Source organism: Canis lupus, chromosome 6 (genome assembly GCF_003254725.2).
Source record: "Canis lupus dingo isolate Sandy chromosome 6, ASM325472v2, whole genome shotgun sequence".
Classification (NCBI taxonomy): Eukaryota; Metazoa; Chordata; class Mammalia; order Carnivora; family Canidae; genus Canis; species Canis lupus.
The window spans coordinates 21,018,570-21,040,695 of NC_064248.1; the positions used below are offsets into that span (position 1 = coordinate 21,018,570).

General features: G+C 46.5%; 1 protein-coding gene across 2 annotated transcripts in view; it reads left to right on the top strand.

Annotated features, from left to right (window-relative positions):
* Positions 1 to 20,242, top strand: part of ARHGAP17 (Rho GTPase activating protein 17) — a 94,523-nt gene extending 74,281 nt beyond the window's left edge. The window contains exons 16-20 of one of the 2 annotated variants that reach the window (XM_025416135.3): positions 108 to 264; positions 1,991 to 2,221; positions 4,522 to 4,691; positions 11,204 to 11,824; positions 19,356 to 20,242. In XM_025416135.3, coding sequence (XP_025271920.1) covers positions 108 to 264; positions 1,991 to 2,221; positions 4,522 to 4,691; positions 11,204 to 11,824; positions 19,356 to 19,486 — 1,310 coding nt within the window. In that variant the 3' untranslated portion in view covers positions 19,487 to 20,242. The remainder of the gene's footprint in view (positions 1 to 107; positions 265 to 1,990; positions 2,222 to 4,521; positions 4,692 to 11,203; positions 11,825 to 19,355) is intronic. The other variant, XM_025416134.3, reaches the window with a different exon arrangement.
* Positions 20,243 to 22,126: the final 1,884 nt, after the last annotated feature.

Consider the following 22,126-nt stretch of genomic DNA (forward strand, 5'->3'; position numbering starts at 1 on the left):
GGGATGTTCACTTTATTGCGATACTCGCCTTATTGCTATGGTCTGCAAACCAAACCTGCAGTATCTCTGAGGTGTGCCTGCACACTTGTTTCTTTTTCTTCTCACAGAAGTGGAATTCAACGTATCAGAAGCATTCGTGCCTCTCGTCACCCCAAATTCCAATCACTCATCTCACACTGGAAATGACTCTGACTCAGGGACCCTTGAAAGGAAGCGGCCTGCCAGCATGGCAGTCATGGAAGGGGACTTGGTGAAGAAGGAAAGGTGTGTTTAGAGCCATTCACTTTCTTCCAGCAACAGATGTGACGTAGAAGAGTTATTGATCCTCACTATCCGGTCCTGCCTCCATGGGACTCGTAGTATGAGAGTGACCTTGGGTAGCCATGTCTGTTAGGTCCAGATATTTCGGGAATTCTTATCTCGTTCATTCCAGACATTAATGTGACCATAAGGTAGATATGTGGCTTGTCAATTAACATTTGTGCCGTAAGCATCCAGGCTTCCCTTGGTCGGTGATAAGCCCCACAGTGGTATGGCATCATACACACGTTACAAAGCCACCTAAATGTTCTTAATGTGGGAAAAAGAGACAAAAGGAGAGGGGGGCTAAATACTGTAGACTGATGGGAGAATAACCCACCTCTCACAGTAAGTTGTCAGATTTAGCGTTTAAAGAGACCTCTTTTTGGTATAACTTGGCCCCTCAATGGAAGCCAGCCACTGAATCTGATGTTCAGCTGGAGAAAACCTCAGTATTTGCTGATTCGATTCTGGAAGAAAAAAGATGGCTCCAATGGTCTTAGAGACATGTGTCTCGATACTGTGCTCCACGGGCGATTTTAGTGGGATTTTCAAAGGTTAAGGCTGTTTGTGATTTGTGCCTTCAGAGGCCAATCTGTTCCGTCTGTATATGAAATGCCACTGTATTCACTCCTAAGGCCAAGTTAGAGAAGCCTGCAGAGTAACATGCTTTTCACACGCACACATAATAACATCACCAGGCATAGTTTACATGACAACTAAACAACAAGCTCTTATTTTAATTGCCCGATCTTATATTGAGCTTTGTTTGTTTCATTTTGCTTTGTTGTTGTTGTTGTTTTCATTTTTTAACCCATAGCTTAGTTCCCTAGCCTGTCCCTCTGAAACCCATGTTTATCATGTGGGGAAGTCTTACTTCTCTGAAGTCCTCATCACACATTTGGTCCTGCTTCCTGATGACAAGCTGACCACTGCAACATTAGCCTTTGTGCCTTTGAAGTTACAAAACACAGTGTTACATCTCTCATTGGCACACAAGAAACAATTCTCAGTTACCTCCCAGGGTGGATTGTCCCCACCAACTGACCCGGTACACACAAGCTCAGGGAGCCATGTGTCTTTATCTTTCAAACTGAAAAGCTCGAAAGTTCTTACATCAAGTCGGCTTACATGAAGGGGAATCCTCCTCCTCTCCATCCTCCAACCACCTTCTCCTGCCCAAAAGCAATGATTTTTTTTTCCAGTGTTACATATCCTTTCAGCTAATTCTTTGCATACACCTGTACCAGTGCTTCTCCACCTCAGCTTAAGAGGCAGGGTATGATGACAGCCTTACACTGCCGGTGGTAGGACTTCTGCACTCAGCTTCCACCTTGTCCCCCACACATACAGATTCGAGGAGGCCACTGGGTAGTAGGTAAATAGGCACACTGACATGACGTCACCCACTCAAGACGAGGCCTGCCTGTTTGCTTTAGCTGTTCACACCCAAATTAAGAAAAGACATTGATCAGTACCAGGTCTTTTGGCTTGCTCAGGTTTAAAGCCAAGTTGAGCTGCTTGCCTTGGTAATAGGAATGACCATTAATTTGGTCCTTGCCGCTTCACTGCATGCTGGGCAACTTGGGTGGCTCTCCCCATGTGTGGGTTTTAACACGTGTGGACCGATGGACTTCTGTCTCAGTAGTCGGCTTGCATGGTGTGTTGACTGTTTCTTCTTTCTGTGTAGCTTTGGTGTGAAGCTTATGGACTTCCAGGCCCACCGGCGGGGTGGCACTCTAAATAGAAAGCACATATCCCCAGCTTTCCAGCCACCACTCCCGCCCACAGATGGCAGCACCTTGGCTCCTGCAGGCCCAGAGCCCCCTCCCCAGAGCTCTAGGGCTGAAAGCAGCACAGGGGGTGGGACTGTCCCCTCCTCTGCGGGCATACTGGAGCAAGGGCCAAGCCCGGGCGACAGGTAAGAAGGCCGGCTTCTGCTGGCAGTAGGTGCTCAGAGCCCCAGCCTTCTTGCAGGGGCTGGCCTGTGGGCATGATCTCCATGCCCACAGAATCACTCAGCATAGAGTGATCTGCCATAACCAGATCTGCCTTCACTCTTCTGGTTGGCAGAGGATGGAAAAAAAAAAAAAAAAAACCTGCAAATTGCTTGATTCCTTTCCTGTTTTCCAAAAGAAGCAACATATGTTTGCATTCTTTATCATACTGCTTTGGTGCTGGAAGCCAATAGGTGGCTAGTGGTATTATAAACTTCTTTTCCCTGTTTGATGTGCACTCAATGTTCATTTACCATTTGCTTTTGTCATCTTGTACGCTAACTAGTTAACACCTGAATGTAGCAAGTTACTTAGTTTAGAGTATTCCTGGTATTCATTCACTCATCCATCCATCCATCCATCTGTCCACCTATCCATCCATCATCTATCCATCCATCTACCCATGCATCCATCCACCTACCCATCCACCCACCCATCCATGCATCTATCCACCCACCCACCCATCCATCCATGCATCCATCTATCCACCTATCCATCTATCTGCCAATCCTTCCACCTACCATCCATCCATCCATCCATGGACCCATCCATCCACCTCTCTGTCCACCCATCCATCCATCCGTCCATCCACCCACCCACCCACCTATCCACCTACCCATCCACCCATCCATCCATTTAATCAGATTTACTGAATAAGAGTACTGGGTGCTGTACTAGGCACAGTAGTGCCTCCTCCACCCCTAGCTTTCAGTCATGCAGACAAATTGATATGTGAGTACAGGGTAGAAAATATGATGGTAGATTTTCCTAAAAGGCTCTTTTGTTGCTTAACCTTTTGATTAGCCACCCAGAGTGGGTTACAATTATACAGCAACTTTAAGAAGGAGTACCCTTGAACTTGAGATTTTCATCTAATCCTCATGAATTCATTTCTCTACACTGACTCGGGCAGATGACCCACCAGAGGCCACTTCAGGTGGTATGTTAGCTGGTTCAGGACTGGGAGCTGCTGTAAAAGATGAGCCCCTCTACAGAGTATGTGCTAAGATTTTTCTTGGCCTTTTCTCTAGCAGGGCCATCGATAAAGCACTGAATAATCACATATAAAGTAAAATAAATCCATAGAACAAGAATGACCTGTTTAAGCCCACATTATACATGGAGACAAATTTGCCTCGGGAGGGCTCCCTCCCCTCAGCTTCTCCGGATGAGGAGGGGGTGCCTAGTGGGATATGAAGCTAGCTGTTTCTGAGATAGGAATCTTGATCAGGCCTCACGGCTGAATTCGGACTACTCTATGAATTCCTGAATTCCTTTTCATTCACATAATTTGTAGAAGTCCTCATTTTGGTGAAAAATAACAAAGGCTTCAAACTTCCTAGAGCTTCACATGCACATCGTAAGCTCCATGTTGTCTTGTCAAAGCTGCTATTCCCCATACATACCTTTGTTTCGGCTTGAATTTTTTTGTTTGAGAAAAAAAAGTGTTTGCCAACTCACACATTTTCCTTCACCTATAGTCTTCAGTTTGCTTAATCAGGGCTACATAATGCTAAGACAATAATTAGAATGCACTGCAGAAGGACAAATAGAATGTCAGTCTTCGATTTGCTTTTGTTTTTTGTGCTCCGTGGATATTTTTGCATAGACTTCATGAATGACGTTCCCGTCTCTAGTGACCCCAACAAAATGCAGCTATAAAGTTCAGTGTACGAAGTTCTGAGCCGGGAACTGGCCCAGGTTCTGATCTGTATCCACCCTGCGAACAGCCAGCTCCGGGCTGTGAGCCATCACTAAGTCTCTCAGGGCTCCTCTTTCCTCAAGTCCAAACGATTGATAATAACTATTTCTAATTTATAACGTTAGTATTTTGCTGTAGCTTTTGCTTTGTTTTGTGCACTATGTGTGTCAAACCTTGTTATTTTGAAGTCCAAACGCCCTTCCATGTTTTTTAATATTGCCCAATTGAAGTATAAGAAAGCTTGGAAGTCCTTTTTGGTCGCTGTGAAATGGTGTCTAGCATGATATTCAAGTGGCAGGATAGCTGGAAGACGATCTGACGCAGCGAATCTCATCAAATATTTAGCCCTGCATGGCCCCAGATAAATAGCTTTGTAGACCCAGTGGGAACTATTTAAAATTCCCGATCACGTCCTTGCCTGCTGAGGTCAGAACTCTGGGTGGAATCTGATATTCCATAGCATGCTTGTTAGCTTTCTTGCAGGGGCTGCCAGACGTCTAACTTGACTTCTGTTCTCCCCAGTCCGCCAAAACCCAAGGACCCCGCACCTGCACCTGCACCTGCCCCAGGGAGAAATAGCAGTCAGATGGCCGCAGGCCAGAACCAGGCCCAGACGGCGGCCGGCTCCCATCAGCTGTCCGTCGGCCCAGGGCACAACTCCGCTGGCCCTAGCCCGCATACTGTGCGCCGAGGTGAGTAGCCACCTCTACTCCTTCCCCTTAGGGAGGGATGGATGTGCAGACCTCCTTGGGTTAACACAGGGATTTGCGTTGCCAGGCTTCCTGACAGATTATCTGTCTGTTATAAAATGGCAAGCAGAGGAGCAACCTGGCTGGCTTAGTCTGAAGAGCAAGCAACTCTTGATCTCAGAATCTTGAGTTCAAGCCCCACATTGCATGTAGAGATTACTTAAAGAAAAAAAAAATCTTTAAAAAAAATGGCAAGCAGAAAAATCAATTATTTAAGAGCAAAATCATGGGATGCCTGGGTGGCTCAGCAGTTGAGCATCTGCCTTTGGCTCAGGGCATGTTCCCGGTCTCGGGATCGAGTCCTCCATTGGACTCCCTGCAAGGAGCCTGCTTCTCCCTCTGTCTATGTCTCTGCCTATCTCTATGTCTCTCATGAATAAATAAATAAAATCTTTTTTTTAAAAAAGCAAAATCATTAAAGAGGTAAGAAGACCTGGAATGAGATCTACCCTCTTAAATTTCTACAAGAACTAGGGCACCGTGTGGTGCAGCAGACCTCTAGAACTTACTCATCTTGCGTAACTGAAACTTTATGTCTGTTGATTTGCAGCTCTCCTTTATCCCCTCTCTGGTGCTCTCTCTCTCTCTCCAGCCCTGGTAACCACCATTCCACTCTGATTCTGTGGGTCTAACTGCTTCGATACTTCATCTAAGGGGAATCATGCAGTACTTGTCTTTTTGGACTGGCTTATTTCACTGAGCATAATGTCCTGCAGCTTCATCCATGTTGTTACATGTGGTGGAACATCCTTTTTTTTTTTTTTTTTTTTTTTTTTTAAGATTTATTTATTTACTCAGAGAGAGAGAGAGAAAGGCAGAGACACAGGCAGAGGGAGAAGCAGGCCCCATGCAGGAAGCCCGATGTGGGACTCGATCCTGGGTCTCCAGGTTCACACCCTAGGCTGCAGGCGGCGCCAAACCGCTGTGCCACCGGGGCTGCCCGGAACATCCTTCTTTAAGGCTAAATTATATTCGATATGCCCACATGTTTAATCTAATCATCTGTTGATAGACTTTTAGTCTGTTTCTACAACTTGAGAATAATGCTGCAGAGAACACAGGAGTGCAAATACCTTTTAGAGGTCCTGATTTCAGTTCATTTGGCTAAATACCCGGAAGTAGATTTGCTAGATCATGTGGTAGTTCTGTTTTTAGTTTTGGGGGGGGGGACCTCCATACTGTTTTCCATAAAGACTGCACCAATCTACATTCCCACCAACAGGGTTCAAGGGTTCCATTTTCTCTACATCAACACTCATTGTCTTTGGGTTTTTTTAATAGTAGCTGTTCTGACAGGTGTGAAGTGGTATCTCACTGTGGTTTTGGTTTGCATCTCCTGAGGATGAGGGATGTCGAGCATCCCTTCCTGTGCCTGTTGGCCATCTGGATAACTTCTTTGGAGAAAGTCTATTCAAGTCTTTAGCTCATTTTAAAGTCAGATTATTAGTTCTTTTGCTATTGAGTTGTAGGTGTTCCTTACATGTTTGGAAATTAACTCCTTATCAGATAGATGGTTTGTGAGTGTTTTCTCCTGTTTTGTGAGTTGCCTCTTCATCTGCCACAACCTTTTGCTGTGCAGAGGCTTTATAGTTTGATGTGGTCCCACACCTCCATTCTTTGCCTGGGCTTTTCACATCATATCCACAAAACCATTGCCAATACTGATGTCATGAAGCCTTCTCCCTATATTTTCTTCAAGGAGTTTGACATTATCAGATCTTATGTTTGTCTTTTTTTTTTATTTTTAATCTTATATATTTATCTGAGAGGGAGCAAGCAAGACAGAGCACGGGCAGTAGGGAGGGCCAGAGGGAGAAGCAGATTCCCCACTGAGCAGGGAGCCTGATGCAGGTCTTGTTCCCAGGACCCCAAGATCACGACTTGAACCTAAGGCAGGCGCTCATCCGCTGAGCCACCCAGGCATTCCTGTTTAAGTCTTTAATCCATTTTGAGTTGACTTTTGTTCATGGTGTAAGATAAAGGTCCAGTTTTATTCTTTTGCCTATGGGTATCTTCTTTTCCCAAAACCATCTGTTGATGAAACCATCCTTTCCACTGCATATTTGCAGTGCCCTGTCAACAATCCGCTGGCCGTGTATGCATGGATTTATTTCTGGGCGGTCTATTCTGTTGCACGTGTGGTTCCTCCTTATCATTCAAGTCACAGCTCAGAGATTACCCACTCCATGAGCCCTGCTCATTTACCCATTCTGAACTGATGGCCACCCCTATCCCCTCCACTCACCAAGTCTTCCTATGTCATATCACTCTCTTTCAGGGCATTTTTTTCTTGATCTGAAATTTTTTAATTTTGTTTTTGACCTTTTTGCTAGTCTCCCCTCATAGCTCTTAGAGAGCTGGGATCTTTCCTACCTCACGCACGCACTCCCGTATTCCTAGCCTGTGTCATTGCCTGTCACAGAGTGAGCAGCCAATAAATATTTGTGGTCTGGGGGTTCTGAGTGCCACTTACATCTAGAGCAACTAGGTGATGGTCCTGCCTTCCCTGTCTCTTGGAGATCTGGTGATGTCTGGAGACATTTTTGGTTGGCATAGTTAGGGAAGGGAATGTTACTGGCATCTGGTGAGTAGAAGCCAGGGATGCTGGTAAACATCACACAGTGCACCAGCAGCCCCCCACAACAAAGAATTATCTAGCCCCAAATGTCAGTAGTGCTGAGATCAAGAAACTCAGAAAGGGACATGAAAGGGACTAGAAAGGGACATGATTCACTGAAGATGTTTCGAAAACCAATTAAATTCCATGTGAACCAGGCTGCCCTTTGTCTTAACTCCCAACCCCATCTATTTGACTATGGATGATCCTCACTATAAAATGACTTGTGTTTTTGGTAGTTAAAGAAACAATGAATTTGGGGCACCAGGGTGGCTTAGTCAGTTCAGCATCTGCCTTTGGCTCAGGTCATGATCCCAGCGTCCTGGGATTGAGTCCTGCATCAGGATCCTTGCTCAGCAGGGAGTCTGCTTCTCCCTCTCCTTCTGCCTGCCACCCCTTCCTTCCCTGCTCATGTTCTCACACACTCTGCTCTCTTTCTCTCTCTCAAATAAATAAATAAATAAATAAACAATCTGAAAAAAAAAAAAAGAAAGTTTCTATGAAGGAAGCTCAGTAAATCCAGTTTTACTGAGCTAAGTTTTTCCCTTAATAGATTTCACTTCTTCACCTGTTGATTTCAGTTTAGGGGCAATGCTGTTTAAAAAAAAAAAAACAAAAAACAGAAAACAAAAATTGTGTGTGTGTGTGTGTGTGTGTTCAGTGAGAATCAAGAATGACCTCAGTGCAGGGATGCCCTCACTCAGAGCATGGCCATGCCTCCCAAGTTACCATGTGTGCCTGGGAACTGCCACATAGGGAATAGTAGGAGGCACTGGCCCATGTGCTCCCAAAGACCATTCCCAAGTCTAGTGAGAAACAAAGGTGGATGGGCCAGGTAGGGCAGAGCCAGGTGAGTGAGTAGTAGAACCACAAGCAGGGGGCAGCCGTGCTAGATGAGCTGCGTACTGTACAAAGCCAGCCTTTCAGAAGGTTGTTTGGCCTTGATGCAAGCTGCACCGGCTGTTGCTCTGATGCCCCCAAAGTGACAAGGCCCCATCCAGGGGGTAGCAGAGGCCACAGGGACAGCCAACTTCAGGAGATTTGGATACTCTGGCGTGGTCTGGTCAATGCTGCTCATGGCGAGGGACAATTGTGATAAATGGCAAAAGGCCTCGGACTTCAAAGTTTGAGCTGTAGCTTTTGCCTAAAGTCACATCTAGCTGGTTGTATTAAAGGCTGGTAATTGGGATCCCTGTGTGGCTCAGCGGTTTAGCGCCTGCCTTTGGCCCAGGGTGCGATCCTGGAGACCCGGGATTGAGTCCCACGTCGGGCTCCCGGTGCATGGAGCCTGCTTCTCCCTCTGCTTATGTCTCTGCCTCTCTCTCTCTGTGACTATCATAAATAAATAAAAATTAAAAAAAAATTAAAAAAAATAAAGGCTGGTAATTGAGCCTCTCCTAACTGAGTCCCTGTAAATATAAAGGAGAAATAAAAATGCATTCTTGAGGGGTGCATTGTGGGAATGCCCATGAAAGCACCATCTCTCTAAAGTGCAACACATTAGGTGGAATTTTTTACATTACAGGCAGGGAAGCGAAGTCAGGTACACTGCTTGGTTATGGACCCCATGTGGTCCTTCTTAAGGCAAGTGCTCTCCCCTGAGCCACCATCATCTTCATCTGTCCCCCCCACTGATCCTGGAGGGTAGTTAGGTCTTCTCCGCCTGGGTTCTATGACACTGCTTCCAGGTTGAGGCTCTCCTTATGGCCACACTCGGAGTGTCTCCTCCTTCCCCAAACCCCAGATCTCCGGCGTCCTCCCAGGACAGTGTGGTCTTTCTACCCCTGCCTCAGCCTCCCCAGACTTTCGTAGGCAGTCTCAGACAAGGCCCACCATTCTCCCATGGCCCCGGCACCCAACTCTCCCACCTCCTCTTCTGATTCCCTCAGCACCATTTAATGTCAGGAATGGTTCTTTTCTTCGCTGTGAATTTACAATTAACATTCCTCAGAATAGAAAACTAGACATTCTTCTTTTTAAGTTGCTCGTGGTAACCAGAGTATGGCTGCTATTCCACAGATTCCGTCTTTTGTCGGCTGGCTGGTTGTTTCTGTGGGAAAAGGTCTTCCAGGGTCCAGGGTCAAAAGTTCTAGGCCAGCAGGGCAGAGCAAACTTTATACCCTTTTCATTCCTGAACTCTGGGCCCTGTGAGCAGGGAGCCAGGCAATGTTGGAAGGAGAAAGGAGATGAAAGAATCCAAAAAGTCCACAGAACATGGTTGTGAGTCTCTGTCTACCAGTTTCTAGTCGTGTGATCTTTTGCAAGTACCTCTCTGAGCCTCAGTTTTCTCCACCGTGGATATAACACTGCCTGTCTTGCAGGGAGCTAATGGGACTTAAATGGAACTTGAATTTATGCAAGGGCCCTAACTTGGTGCTGGTGACCTGGGGTAAATGATACTCTTTAGTTTCCTTATCCCTTTTTGGGAAGATTAGTAGGATCTCAGTACAATTTGAAAAATGCTAACATCTCTCCTTTCCACCCACCTCTCCCAGCCCCAAACCAGGTCTCCAGACCTGTTGTTTTCCAGTTGGCCCTCCTCGGTACCAAATTCTGCCCCCACGCCCCCTTGGTGATGCCAATCTCAGCTGATACAGGGAGGGTGATGATGTGCTTCAGCTCTCCTTCCGGAAATCGAGCTATTGCAGCTCTTCTAGACTTACTGATACTTCTATCCAGAGCCTATCTGTTCATTCAAATGACTCTGGAATTGGTAGAATGTCGGTTATTAAAAAAAAAAAAAAATCAAGCCCCCTAGGAGAAGCCCCTTAGGAGAAACCAGCTTGGGACGCCTGGTGGCTCAGAGATTGAGTGTCTGCCTTCGGCTCAGGGCATGATCCCGCGGTCCTGGGATCGAGTCCCACATCAGGCTCCCTGCAGGGAGCCTGCTTCTCCCCCTACCTGTGTCTCTGCCTCTCTGTCTGTGTCTCTCATAGATAAATAAATAAAATCTTTTTTAAAAATTTTTTTAAAAAAGTACAAGCCGGCTTAGGGTAAGGAGCCATGGTAGGTAGAGGCAGATCAGTCATGTTTGGGGGTCACCCCCTCAGCTGTTCTTGCTTCTCCCCATTTTTTCTAGGCTCTCAGGTCATGCAGGGAAGCTCAATGAACTTAGGGCAGAGATTCCGTGTAGGGAGGCAGCCCCTGTTCACTGATTTCTTTCCTTATTGAACTTTTAAAACAACAGATCTCAGTGCACCTGGCTGCCTCAGTGGGGAGAGCATCCAACTCTTGAATTTGGGGTCATGAGTTCAAGCCCCCAATTAGGGTGATTAGTTCACCCTAATCGGGTATAGAGATTATTAAATCTTTAAAAATCAAACAACAGATCTTAAAAGGTGTGTGTATATATATATATATATATAGTACTTTTTGTTTTTTAAACTGTAAACCTGTTATTTGGGAATAATATTAGATTTCCAGAGAAGTTGCGGAGGCAGTGCTAGTTGTTCCCATATTCTCCTCACCCACTTCTCCTACCGTTAACATCCCAGGTCCCCGTTGTCTCATCTTCCTGAGTCTCCTCTGGGCTGGGACAGTTTCTGTGAAAACCCTCTGTGTGTTTTCATGGCCTTGACAGCTTGAGGGAGGGCTGTTCTGGCCTTTTGAAGGAAGGATGTCCTCAGTTCAGGTTCATTAACTGCCATTCTCTTGGTCAGACTGGGCCTGGGCTTGTAGGAGGGAGGGAGACCACGGAGGTGAAGAGCCCTCCTGGTGGCATCCTTCCATGGGATGCATGGCAGCGACATGGCTTCCTGCCACCAAAGCTCACCTGATCAAGGTGGTGTTGGCTCTCACTGCACTGTGCTTACTGAAAGTTGTTTTCCCCTCTGTGCAGCTGTTAAAAAACCTGCTCCTGCACCCCCGAAGCCAGGAAACCCACCTCCCGGCCATCCCGGGGGCCAGAGTTCTCCAGGAGCATCTCAGCACCCACCCAGTCTGTCACCAAAGCCAGCCACCCGAAGCCCTTCCCCTCCCGCCCAGCACACAGGCCAGGCTCCAGCCCAGCCGTGCGCCACCTCACAGCCCTCTGCACCCCGGAGGTACTCCAGCAGCCTGTCCCCGATTCAAGCTCCCAGCCACCCACCGCCACAGCCCCCGACGCAGGCCGCGCTGCCCGGGCACATCAAACCGAGTGGCCAGGGCCCACCCACCCCCGGGGCCCTGCTCGGTGAGCCTGGACTGGAGCAGCCACCTCACACCCCGCCCCAGACTCCAACGCCCCCCAGTACCCCACCTCTAGGGAAACAGAACCCCAGCCTACCAGCTTCTCAGACCCAGCCGGTGAGTAACCCTGAGACTGCACAGCCACATGCCGGGACCTTACCGAGACCGAGACCAGTCCCAAAGCCGAGGAACCGGCCCAGCGTGCCTCCACCGCCCCATCCTCCCGGTGCCCACTCAGCTGGGGACAGCGCCCTCGCCAACGCAGCTCCCACCGCTTCCAAAATAGTGACAGGTAAGTAAGAAATCAGCTCAGACCTTTCCCCCATCCGTGCTGCAGTGCTTCTGTACTCTCACCTTTCGTGTGGATCTTGGTTTATAGCAGGAGGGCAGCAAACTATAGCCACTGACCCAATCTGGCCCGTAGCCCATTTTTGTAAATAAAGTTTTATTGGGACGCAGCCACTCTGATTTGTTTACACTCTGATTTGTTTGGTCTTTGGCTGCTTTAGTGCTCAGGTAGCAGTTGTATAGTCCTTTCGAGAGCATTTGGAGTACTTAGAGCCCAAAAATATTTAATACCTGACCTGGCCCTTGAAGTTAGCTGGCCTCTGATTTATAGTTTCATTATGTGTTTAAGACCTGTCTACATTTACAGTTTTCAAAGTATAATGGCCTAATTCAGGTGGAAGGTATTGTACCACATGAGCATGAAATTCATTTCTTAGCGAATTCCTCATTATTTACCTTCAAAGGTAAAAATGTTCGTAGTAAGTGAAGGATTTCAGCTATAACTTTAAAAAACATGATTTGTACCCATTTGGATGCTCCAGGAAGGGAGGTCTTAGGGTGTGATCACATCAGAGTGCCAGCCTCGAGGGGTGAGGGAGGGAAGGATCAAGAATTTCCCACAATTCCCATGGAAACGTGTTTTGGGTAGTGGTGATTGTGCAGATTTCAGTGGACTACCCAATGGAGTGGTTTTTTCAGGCAGTCCACAACATGATCGTTTTATTTAATTATGATACCTTTTAAAAATTCCACCCCAACAGCTCTAACACACTATTTGATTTAAGGATGCGGTGGCTGGGGTTTTTTAATGTGTTTTTAAAATGACAATTAGGAGCTTTGAATCACAACAGCTTAGTTTTAAATTTTCTATGGGAAGCTAGTTTTAGAGAAGAAGCTGAAATATACTTCTGGGCTGTCCAGCTGTATGGCATGACTTCTCTGCTGAAACGAACCAATGGTATACTCCAAACTGGTACCCCAAATGATGAGGGTTATCCAATTAGTCTATCTTTTGATAACCCTTTCTTTTGTTTTTTTCAGGAATATATTGCATAAATGCACATATTATAAATGGTTGATGATTTCTGATGACATTCCAACTTTTATTTGTAAAAAACAAAGCCATATTGGTGTGTTTGTTTGTTTGTCTCCCAATAGATGCTCTCACAGGTGGGGAAGGTCCCCAGGACTAAGGTGTGTAACCCCCCAAGCAGCTCGCACCACAGCTCCAAATGCTCCTGCTTAGCCGTGTTTTGCATATGTGCTTTTGACCGTGTGCTCAGGAGCAGCTACTTGACCCCTGTGCCATCCGTTCTGTAGCATTAGACATTACTTTTGTTCTCATCAAAAGCATTTCAAGCCACAGGGCTCCATATTCAAGAGGTAGATGTCAGTAGATTGAGAACCCGATTTCAAGCTACTCTTACAAGAATGCTAGAAGTGTCTTCTTTCTTGTTGGTAAGCCTTTCATAAAGGGTCCTGCTCTTCTTGGTGATTTACCTGTCATTGATTGACACATCACATCCAACCAAAGAGGACTTGGGTACAGTCAGCACAGGAAATTGTGTCCCCTTTCCCTGTGTCTTGAGCTTTAATTTTTTAATTGTGTATCTTAAGTGCAAGTTAACTGCATGGAGCTTCTTAATTTGAAATTGTCAGGACCAAAAAAAAAAAATCTTCCTCCGAAGATCCTACACTAAATTCCTTTGCATTCCAGCCTGCTTACGTTTTGCTTTCTTAAACCATATGAGCTTTTCAAAGGGCACCATGATGCTCGTCTGCGTCCTGCCTTCGGGACCACATTTGGACACCGGAAGGCTCTCATGACTTGTAGCATTGCTCTAATCGGCTGAGCTGAGCCTCAAACCTTTGGTGGCCTACTTCACCAGAGTATTTGCAGCTTTGGTCTGAGTAGGACTTTTTGGAGAAACCAGAAAGGGAAACTAGAGTGCAACCTTTAAGACTCAGAGGAGGGCACAGGCATGAGTTCCCCCTCCCGACTCCTTATAAGCCAGAAGCCCAGGGTTGCCCGCATGCACAAGCCCTCACTGAGCCTTTTAACACTTCAATACTTATGGCACATCAAAATTCCAGGCCTCTCCTCCCACACTCGATCTTTCCTTCTTTTTAGACTGAAAACAATGATCCAGAATCATGTCTGTTCTTTAATACCATTCTCACCTCAAGTGTATTTATTCTAGAAAGCTATCCTATTGACCCTTATAACACCATGATGCTCTGTACTTTATAATTATCAGAGCAGGGAAATTGTATATGAAAACTGCTTTTCCTTAAGATATTAGCCAAGTTTTTAAAAACCAATCTATGTTATGAAGTCTCCTAAACTCAAGAAATCCCAGGTCGCCGCAATTACTTTTGTGTTGCACAATTAACTTTTAATTGGCTTAAAATCACCCAGACTGCCAACTGGGAGCACACAAAAGGCCACCATTTAGGATTCACGAGTATTGAGCAAGCCCCAATTATTAACCATTCTTGGATACAGCCATGGAGTATTTCAAGAAGAAAAAAACAGAAAATGTAACTTCCTTGGAAAGCTGTTCTTTCTTATGACATCATGTTTTCACATGGAAAACTGTAGGCAGATTTCTAGAAATAGGTTATTTGTTTAGAGCATTTAATCCCAAAAAGTTGAAGTGAGGCCTGGGGATTCAGATAAACTCTTGGGGGAGAGTGTTGTTGCCAGGTGGCTTAGGCAGCCAACCTGTGGCAGCTCAACACCAGCCCGGGAGAAACCGAGGGATCCTGGTGTTGCTTGACTCTCTTCCTTAGCGTTACCATAGAAAACGTGACAAGGCTTTTAGCTTTGAAAGTAAAAGAATTTACATCTTGCTGTTTTTAAAGTAATAGATTTTAGCCAAGAGTGTTCTAATTGCAACATTTTATTAAATAATTTAGATGTATGACCTGCCATATTCAGTAAGAACTGAAATTGGAATATTTGATGGTAAGGAAAAGGCACCTGATTGGCCAAAGCATTTGTGCTACTTTATGATCATGTTTGTGCACTAACGCCTGTTACTAACCGGGCACCCTAACCCTGCCTGCTTGCACCCCTACTAATACCGCATGTACTAAAGGAGCCTGGCGTCCTTCATGCTTGCTGTCAATCACTCTGAATATGAAGTGTGTTCACAGACGTGTGACAGGCGGCCACAGGGCTGGCCCAGTAACTTCTCTCACTTTTGTTCTTTTCTATACCGGGCAGGCTTGAGGTCTAGTAGCAAGAAGACATTGTAGACTCGGACATGCCCGAATCAGAATGGTCACTCCCCCTGTAACATGAGACGCAGCACAAGCTGGCTGATCCATAGAAGGGTGACATTTGTCAGAATTTCTGCTGAAGGGATTAAAGCAGATAAAATAAGAAAACCTCTTACAGTTCTTAATACACATGGGGTCCTGAGTAAATGGTAGCTATTCATGATGGTTCTTATCTTGGAAAAAAACAGATACTCAGAGTTACGTATTAGATTCATATGTCAATGCTTTAAAGATACATATGCGCAGACCCAGCCTTCTAGAACCCAGACACAGGAGGACTGGGACCCTGGCATCCATATTTAGATTCTCATGTGCCACTTGGTTTTCCCAATATTGGTTCTTTCATGGCTTAAAGAGACAATGCTCAGGAGTAGAAGATATTTCTTAATATTTCATGGTATTTCCTGAGCCTGAGAATACCCACGAGCCATCCATCCTCTGTGCAGTGGTAACGCCATGTCACTCTCGGAGTCATCCTTGACCACTCGACACTCTGCTCTTATCACAGTGTTCTTTTTAAGAAACTAACCTCTTTTTGTATACTGAAAGAAACACATTTAAAAAAAATTAACTGGATATTAAAGGAGATTTGGAAACTAGAAATAATAAGAAGGCACTCTTCTACAGGTGAAGAAGTTCACTACTCATAATTCTATTTTTTTCTCCATTTTTTTTCCTGAAAGTCCAGGGTATGTGTGATCATAATTATTTTGCATATATAGATTTTGATCTTGCGTTTTTTTCTATTACCTTTACATCATATGCCCCTTCCCATGTTATGATAGAGTTTTTATAACTGTCTTTTCAAATGACTGCATAAAGATAAGCAGGCATATTTTTGCTTGTAGCTGGACATTTCAGTGGCTTCTGCTTCTACTTACAGCTTATTTTTCATAACTATTAAACTAGTTTAATAACTAGTTTTTAATAACCAGATATCAAAATCATGTCAAGGTAAATATCCAATGAGACCTGAATAGAATCTCTCCTTTGACTAAAATAGTAAAAAAATGCTGAAAATTCTCTGGCAGACCAGAAGGGCTCCAACACCCTAGCGAGGAGCAGGAGTTAGTCATTCTTTCAGAGTCTAAGTTACAGATTGGTCAGGTGGGAATGTCCATTTGCCCTGTGGCTGTGCCAGAAAAGTGTAGTTTCAAGGATGTATTTGGGTCTGTTACCTATCAGAGTGGCCATCCAAATATCCTTGGACTGTTTGAAAGGCAGTCCTAGAGCACATATTTGAAGGACAACCTAGAGCATATATTCAAAATTGTTGAAATGACATATAAACCTTGTTAGGACCATACCCTAAATTACTGAGTGCCTGTTCTGTCTCCTGAGGGCCCACTTCCTTGATAACAGATACACAAAAAAGGAAGGACCCTGGATAGATTTGTCCAAGCCCCTGATTAGGGATACCATTCTGCCCGGAGGGGACACAGCATGCTGGGTTTTTGGTTTTTTAATATAATCTCAGTCATGTGACCTTAGCTCCAAGCTATATGCTCAAAGACCAGCCCTTCTTAGAATGCATATAATGAAAAATGATGCCTTATGTAAGTTTGCAGCCAAAAGGTTTCCTACGACGAACCAGAGTGTTTAAGACTCAAGTATTATATCCTCAGGTACTGTCTTCTCTATCCGGACCCTCACCCAAAGACGCACAAACTCCTGTGGGTTGGAGGGAAAGGGCTATCCCAATGAAAAACATGCAAACCAGTCTGGCTCTGATCCTCTGTGAGGAGCTGATTTTCTCAGAGTCCCCCTCTCTTACCTCTGTGGTGACACTCTGCTGCCTTGGGGTCATTTCCTGGGGGCCAGTGAGCTGACATGATGATGTGTGTGGGGCTCTTAGTAACCACATTTGGTTTGCAGGAGCTGCTCAGTAGGTGCCAGCCACTGTAGTGAAGAGTAGTCTCCTTCTGAAAGCTGGCTCTGTACACATGCTGATTCTTACTGCTTTTTGTGTGTGAACGGATTTGCTGTCTTCTTTTTAAAAATGGTTCAGCCAGCCCGGCTGGCCCAGTCAGTGGAGCATGTGGCTCTTGATCTCAGAGTCATGAGTTGAAGCCCCATGTTGGGGGCTTTTAAATTTTTTTTTAAAAATAATGAAATCATAAATAAAAATAAAATCAGCTACCTTTAAAAAATTAAAAATAAAAATAATTCATGTAAGGGGGGATAGGCTGGGAAGTACCTGCCAACCTCAGGCAAACCAGGGCAAGCGGGCAGCAGGCAGAAGCAGGGAATGTCCCTAATGCTCCCACCACACATTTTTTTTTCCTAAGTGTAGAACTTCTGTGTGTTCATCATAAATAGAGAATATCAGGAAAGTACAAATCCAGAAATTACTTATATGTGATGAAAGAAAGAAAGAAAGTTTGTCTTCTGGAAAGGATCTGTGGCTGATCGGTGTTGGTTTGCATGTAAATCCACATATTAACAAGTAGAAATCTAATCAGTACGTAGAGTGCTTTTGCATCACGCATCCCCCACCAGGCATGGCAGCTCCATAGTCTCTGGTAAACTCTTTGGGCTAAAAAGGGATGCTGACTGATTGCACCATCTGTCTTATTGGGTTAGGGTTTGAATTTGCAATGGATTTCTTGTACTAGTCTTGTCTTGGAGACATGACTACTCTACCTGAGGCTATAGGAGAAGAGAATTGGGAAGATGGTTGGGCTGGATGGCTCTTCATCATCTATCCATCCAACTGGCCAGCCACAAAATATATTGAGAATCAGCCAGTAAGAAGCCACTGTTCTAAGCACTGGAGATGCACTGAACAAGACAGACACAGTCCCTGCTCCCATGACTTCCTTTCTGCTGAGGTCAAGACTGAGACCTTTGGATCCCTATTCTGTGCACACAGACCACCCTTGACTGCACCACTGGACAATGCCACAATGCAGCACAATTCAGTTGGTTTTACAATTATCGTAAGACCTGAATTGTCAAGTGCGTTGCGCACTTGAACTCTCTGACACCTTGGCACCTCCACAAAATCTAGAAGTTTCTCTTGAGTTGTGATGCATAGGAAACTTTGAGGGCTGGGTCAGCCAACGCAGGAGCCATTGTGAGAAAAGGGAGTAAATAGATTTCACAGCTCAGAACTGTAGGGTTGTACAGGAGCAGGAACCAGCCTCAAAGCAGTGACCCCCACCTCACCCCCGCGAAGTGCACCTGCATTTGCCACTGGCCAGTGTGGAGGAGCAGGTGAAAGAGAAGCACTGTCAAAAGTGGCTCCCAGTGAGGGCAGACATGACAGCTGTTAAGCATAACAGGAAAGCTTCCCAGCACACCCACTCTAGCCCAGCAATGTGGAAGTGCAGCAGATCTGAACATCTCCCTTCTCTCCTGTGCCAGCCTTAAAACCTCTAACTAGGCTCTCACAATTTGCTAGAACACAATCCTACTAGAGAAGCAAATGATTGTCTTTATTCGAGGCCATCTCCCCCATTGGACTGCCAGCTTCACTAAAGCTGTGTCTGGCTTGTTCACTCTTGTGCCCTCTCAGGTAGATGCTCAGTAAGTACTTAGTCACGAATGAATGCATCTGAGACTCCCTGGCCTCCCCAGGAGGCTGGCTGTGACAGGTGAAGATGTCTTTTGTGGGTTTAGGAGTGACGGACTGACAGCTTGAGGATTAACACTTGCCCTCTCTCTAAGGGAATTCCAGCCAACATAATAAGACATGAAAAAGGAACTGGAGTATAAGAAGGAGAAGAGAGAATCAGTATTTGGGGGAGGTTGGTGATCTACCTCGGTGATTGTCAGCCAGGAGTTGACATGGCACATTGGAGTGTCTGGAGACATCTTTGTCACACTGGGGGAGAGAGGGCTGTCTGCCACTGGCATCTCATGCATGAAGGCCAGGACGGCTTCCGCACATCCTGCACTGCACAGGATGGCCCCAGACGAGGTGGCTCTCTCCTGTGAGGCACACCTGTCCATGCAGCCCTGACCTGTGAGGAGGCTTTAGTTAGTGCATGAGAGGCTTGGTGAGAATGGGGTTTCCTCTCCTCGGTCAGAGCGAGCGCCCCCCACCCTCCCCGCAGGGCTGCATCTCTGAGGGCTGCCCTGGGGTCTGAGCAGCTTGACTCCACTTCCAGGGGCTGAGCGTGCCTGTAGTGAGTGAAGGTGTGTGTGCATGGGCTGACTCGGACTCTCCAGCTTCTCTCCTCGAGTGCCGTCAGGCAGCCCCATGGGTGTTCCCACACGTTGACAGCATGTCTCCTATTTTTGTCCAGACGCCAGTTCTAGACTTTCAGAGCCACTTCGCAGCACCTTTCCTGACATGCATTCAGACTCAGCAAGCAAAGACCTGCCCGGACGCATTCTGTTGGACATAGACAATGATACAGAAAGCACCGCCCTGTGAAGAAAGCCGCCTCACCCCCGCCCCGACCCCCTCCACCCTGGTGAGCGGAACCGGGGCAGGTGCACACTTCTCTCTGCAGACCAAACAGTGAAGAGCTTTCAGTGAAGGGAAAAGAAGGCCCGGCATGCAGGCCTTCGCCTCCCCACAGCCCGAGGAGAAGGTGGAGGCTGACACTTTAAGCTGAATGACCTGTGTCTTGAAGAAGTTGGCTTTCTTTACGTGGGAAAGAAATCATGCCAAAAAAAAAAAAAAAAATTTAAAAAGAAAGAAAAAGAAAAAAGTACCTAGAATGGAAAGAGTATTATCGCTGAGACGTGTAGGAAGCTTTGCCACTGCCATCAAGGTGGGTGACACAAAAGGCAATCTGGAATGAAGAAGCAGCAGCGCGTGAACTGTCTATTTAATAAAATACATTCATTATGCAAATCTCCTACTTCCTGCTACTTGGACTCTCATTCTTATAGATTAGGAGGGAGGTTCCTCTCTTTCACAATTGCTGCAGAATCGTTTTGTATGAAGTATGGTCGTGCCTCCCCGACCCCCTCAAAACCATGAGCATCGATGGTGACTGCTGGATCCGTCACCTCAGCAAACTGGATGTGACTTGTGCCTTGTTGGATTGCCAGAATGTAGAAAGAAATGTACTGTTCTTTTTTTTTTTTTTTAAACAATGTAATTGCTACTTGATAAGGACCGAACATTATTTTAGTTTCATGTTTAATTTGAATTAAATATATTCTGTGGTTTATATGAAAACTTTATAATTCTCAGAAGCAAAACTGTAGCTTGTGTGTATGTGTGTGCATGCATGTTGTCACTTAACCAAGTGGAATTTGGGTGAGACATCTGGGGGTCTGACTGTGATTCTAGAAGTCTGAGGGCATGGAGAGCAAGGTCACAATGGTGACACCAGCCACCAGGTGCCCCAGAAACCTCCTGGACTGTCCCCAGTGAATGTGATGTAGTCGGGCTCTTCCTTTGCACCTACCAGTCCTGACACCCTTTCTTGTCCACCTAGAGACACCGAGAACAGTCAACCCCACAGGGGTACAGAGACTGGGAGACTCTTGCCTTCCCAGGTTTGAAATACTCGGGAAGAGCGGATGGGGAGATGGCACAGGGTGAGTCCCCACAATCTGGATGGCTGTTGTGAGGACAGCCCCTTACGGTGGCCCAGATTTGGTTGGTCTTCCGTTGGGAACAGAGAGAGGGACACAACGCTGCCAGTGTTGGCTGCCCTGAGCCATTCCATTGGTAGAGTTTTTTGCCAGACACATCAGTGACCTGTCCCTTGCTTAGAAGACATCGGCCCCTTGTGCTCACTTCAGCAGCACATACATTAAAATTGGAACGATACAGAAGACACTGGCGCTCCTTGAAAAGTTTAACTTGAAAAGGGCAATCATTTTTTCTCCTTGTAGCTCAAAGATCCCTGTGCCCACAAAGTGCTTCCTGCACGTACTAGTTACATTGAAAAATAGATACCCATAAGCCCATTTCCCCCCGTACCTTAAGTTTATTTTGGTTAAGGCTTACTCTCTCCTTCCACAGACCCCCTCCCCCTGCGCTGTAGAACAAGCCCCCTGCAGAAAGCAAGGGTCTCCGTGTCAATCACCCGTCAGCACTGGGCCCCTCCTCCAGGGAGCCCGATGCCCGATGCCCGCAGTGAGGCATCTCCGCGGCACCTTGGACCTGCTTCCTCCGCAGAGACACTGCTTGCCGAGGAGATGGGGTGGGCGCCAGGGGACCAGGAAGGTCCGGGCTGGATGTTCTCCCCAGAGTGGCACACGTGTTGTTGTTTTCTTGCTGCCTCCGACATTCAACACAGACCCTCTTTATTTTAAGAATGTTTGTGTTCACTTTCCTTCCTGTGTAAACATCTTCCAACCCCAACAGCTCCAATCCAAAGAAAAATGATAACCATTTGATTGTGTGGGAGTGTCACAGGTCAACAAACCAAGACTACGACCCATCTTCTTGAGCGAGCGAGGCCTGGAGTGGGGCGTGGGGGCTCAGCGTGCTTTCGGAGCTGCCGCCACACTCCACGATGGAAGCATCTCCAGGGTCCCACAGAGACGTGATGATGCCCTGCTGGGACAGTCACCACCTTGCTGTCCCCTCCTCCTGGCACTAACACCATCAGAGAGAAGGCGAGATCTTATCATCTAAACTGACAGTAGCCATCCCTGCTCATCCAGGAACGTGCTGGTGTCTGGGAAGATGCTGCTGGTTATCTGCCCCTTCGGATGGTTTCCATTTCCTTCCCTCAGAATGCTTCCTCATAGAAAGTTCTAGCCCTCTGTGCTCAGGCCTTCTCTGCCAGCCCCCCAGCCCCCGATCCACCCACAGCAGCACCACAGTCAAGGCCCTGTTCCTCGCACCACACCTTGCGTTCAGGACCCATCCAGCCCATTCTCAATCCAGCACTCAGAGGCCACGGGGGTCATGATGGGTCCCTGACTGCCCAACCTCTCGGTCCTGCCCTGTGATTCCCCAGGAGCTCAGATGTGTTTGTACTAATTAAATCCCTGGGTTTGGTGGCCCTGGCTCCCTGGGGACTCCATGGATAGACCCTTGTCCCCCTCTTGAGACTCCAGCTCCCAGGACCCCCGAATCCAGTGAGCCCCACAGATGTTCGTA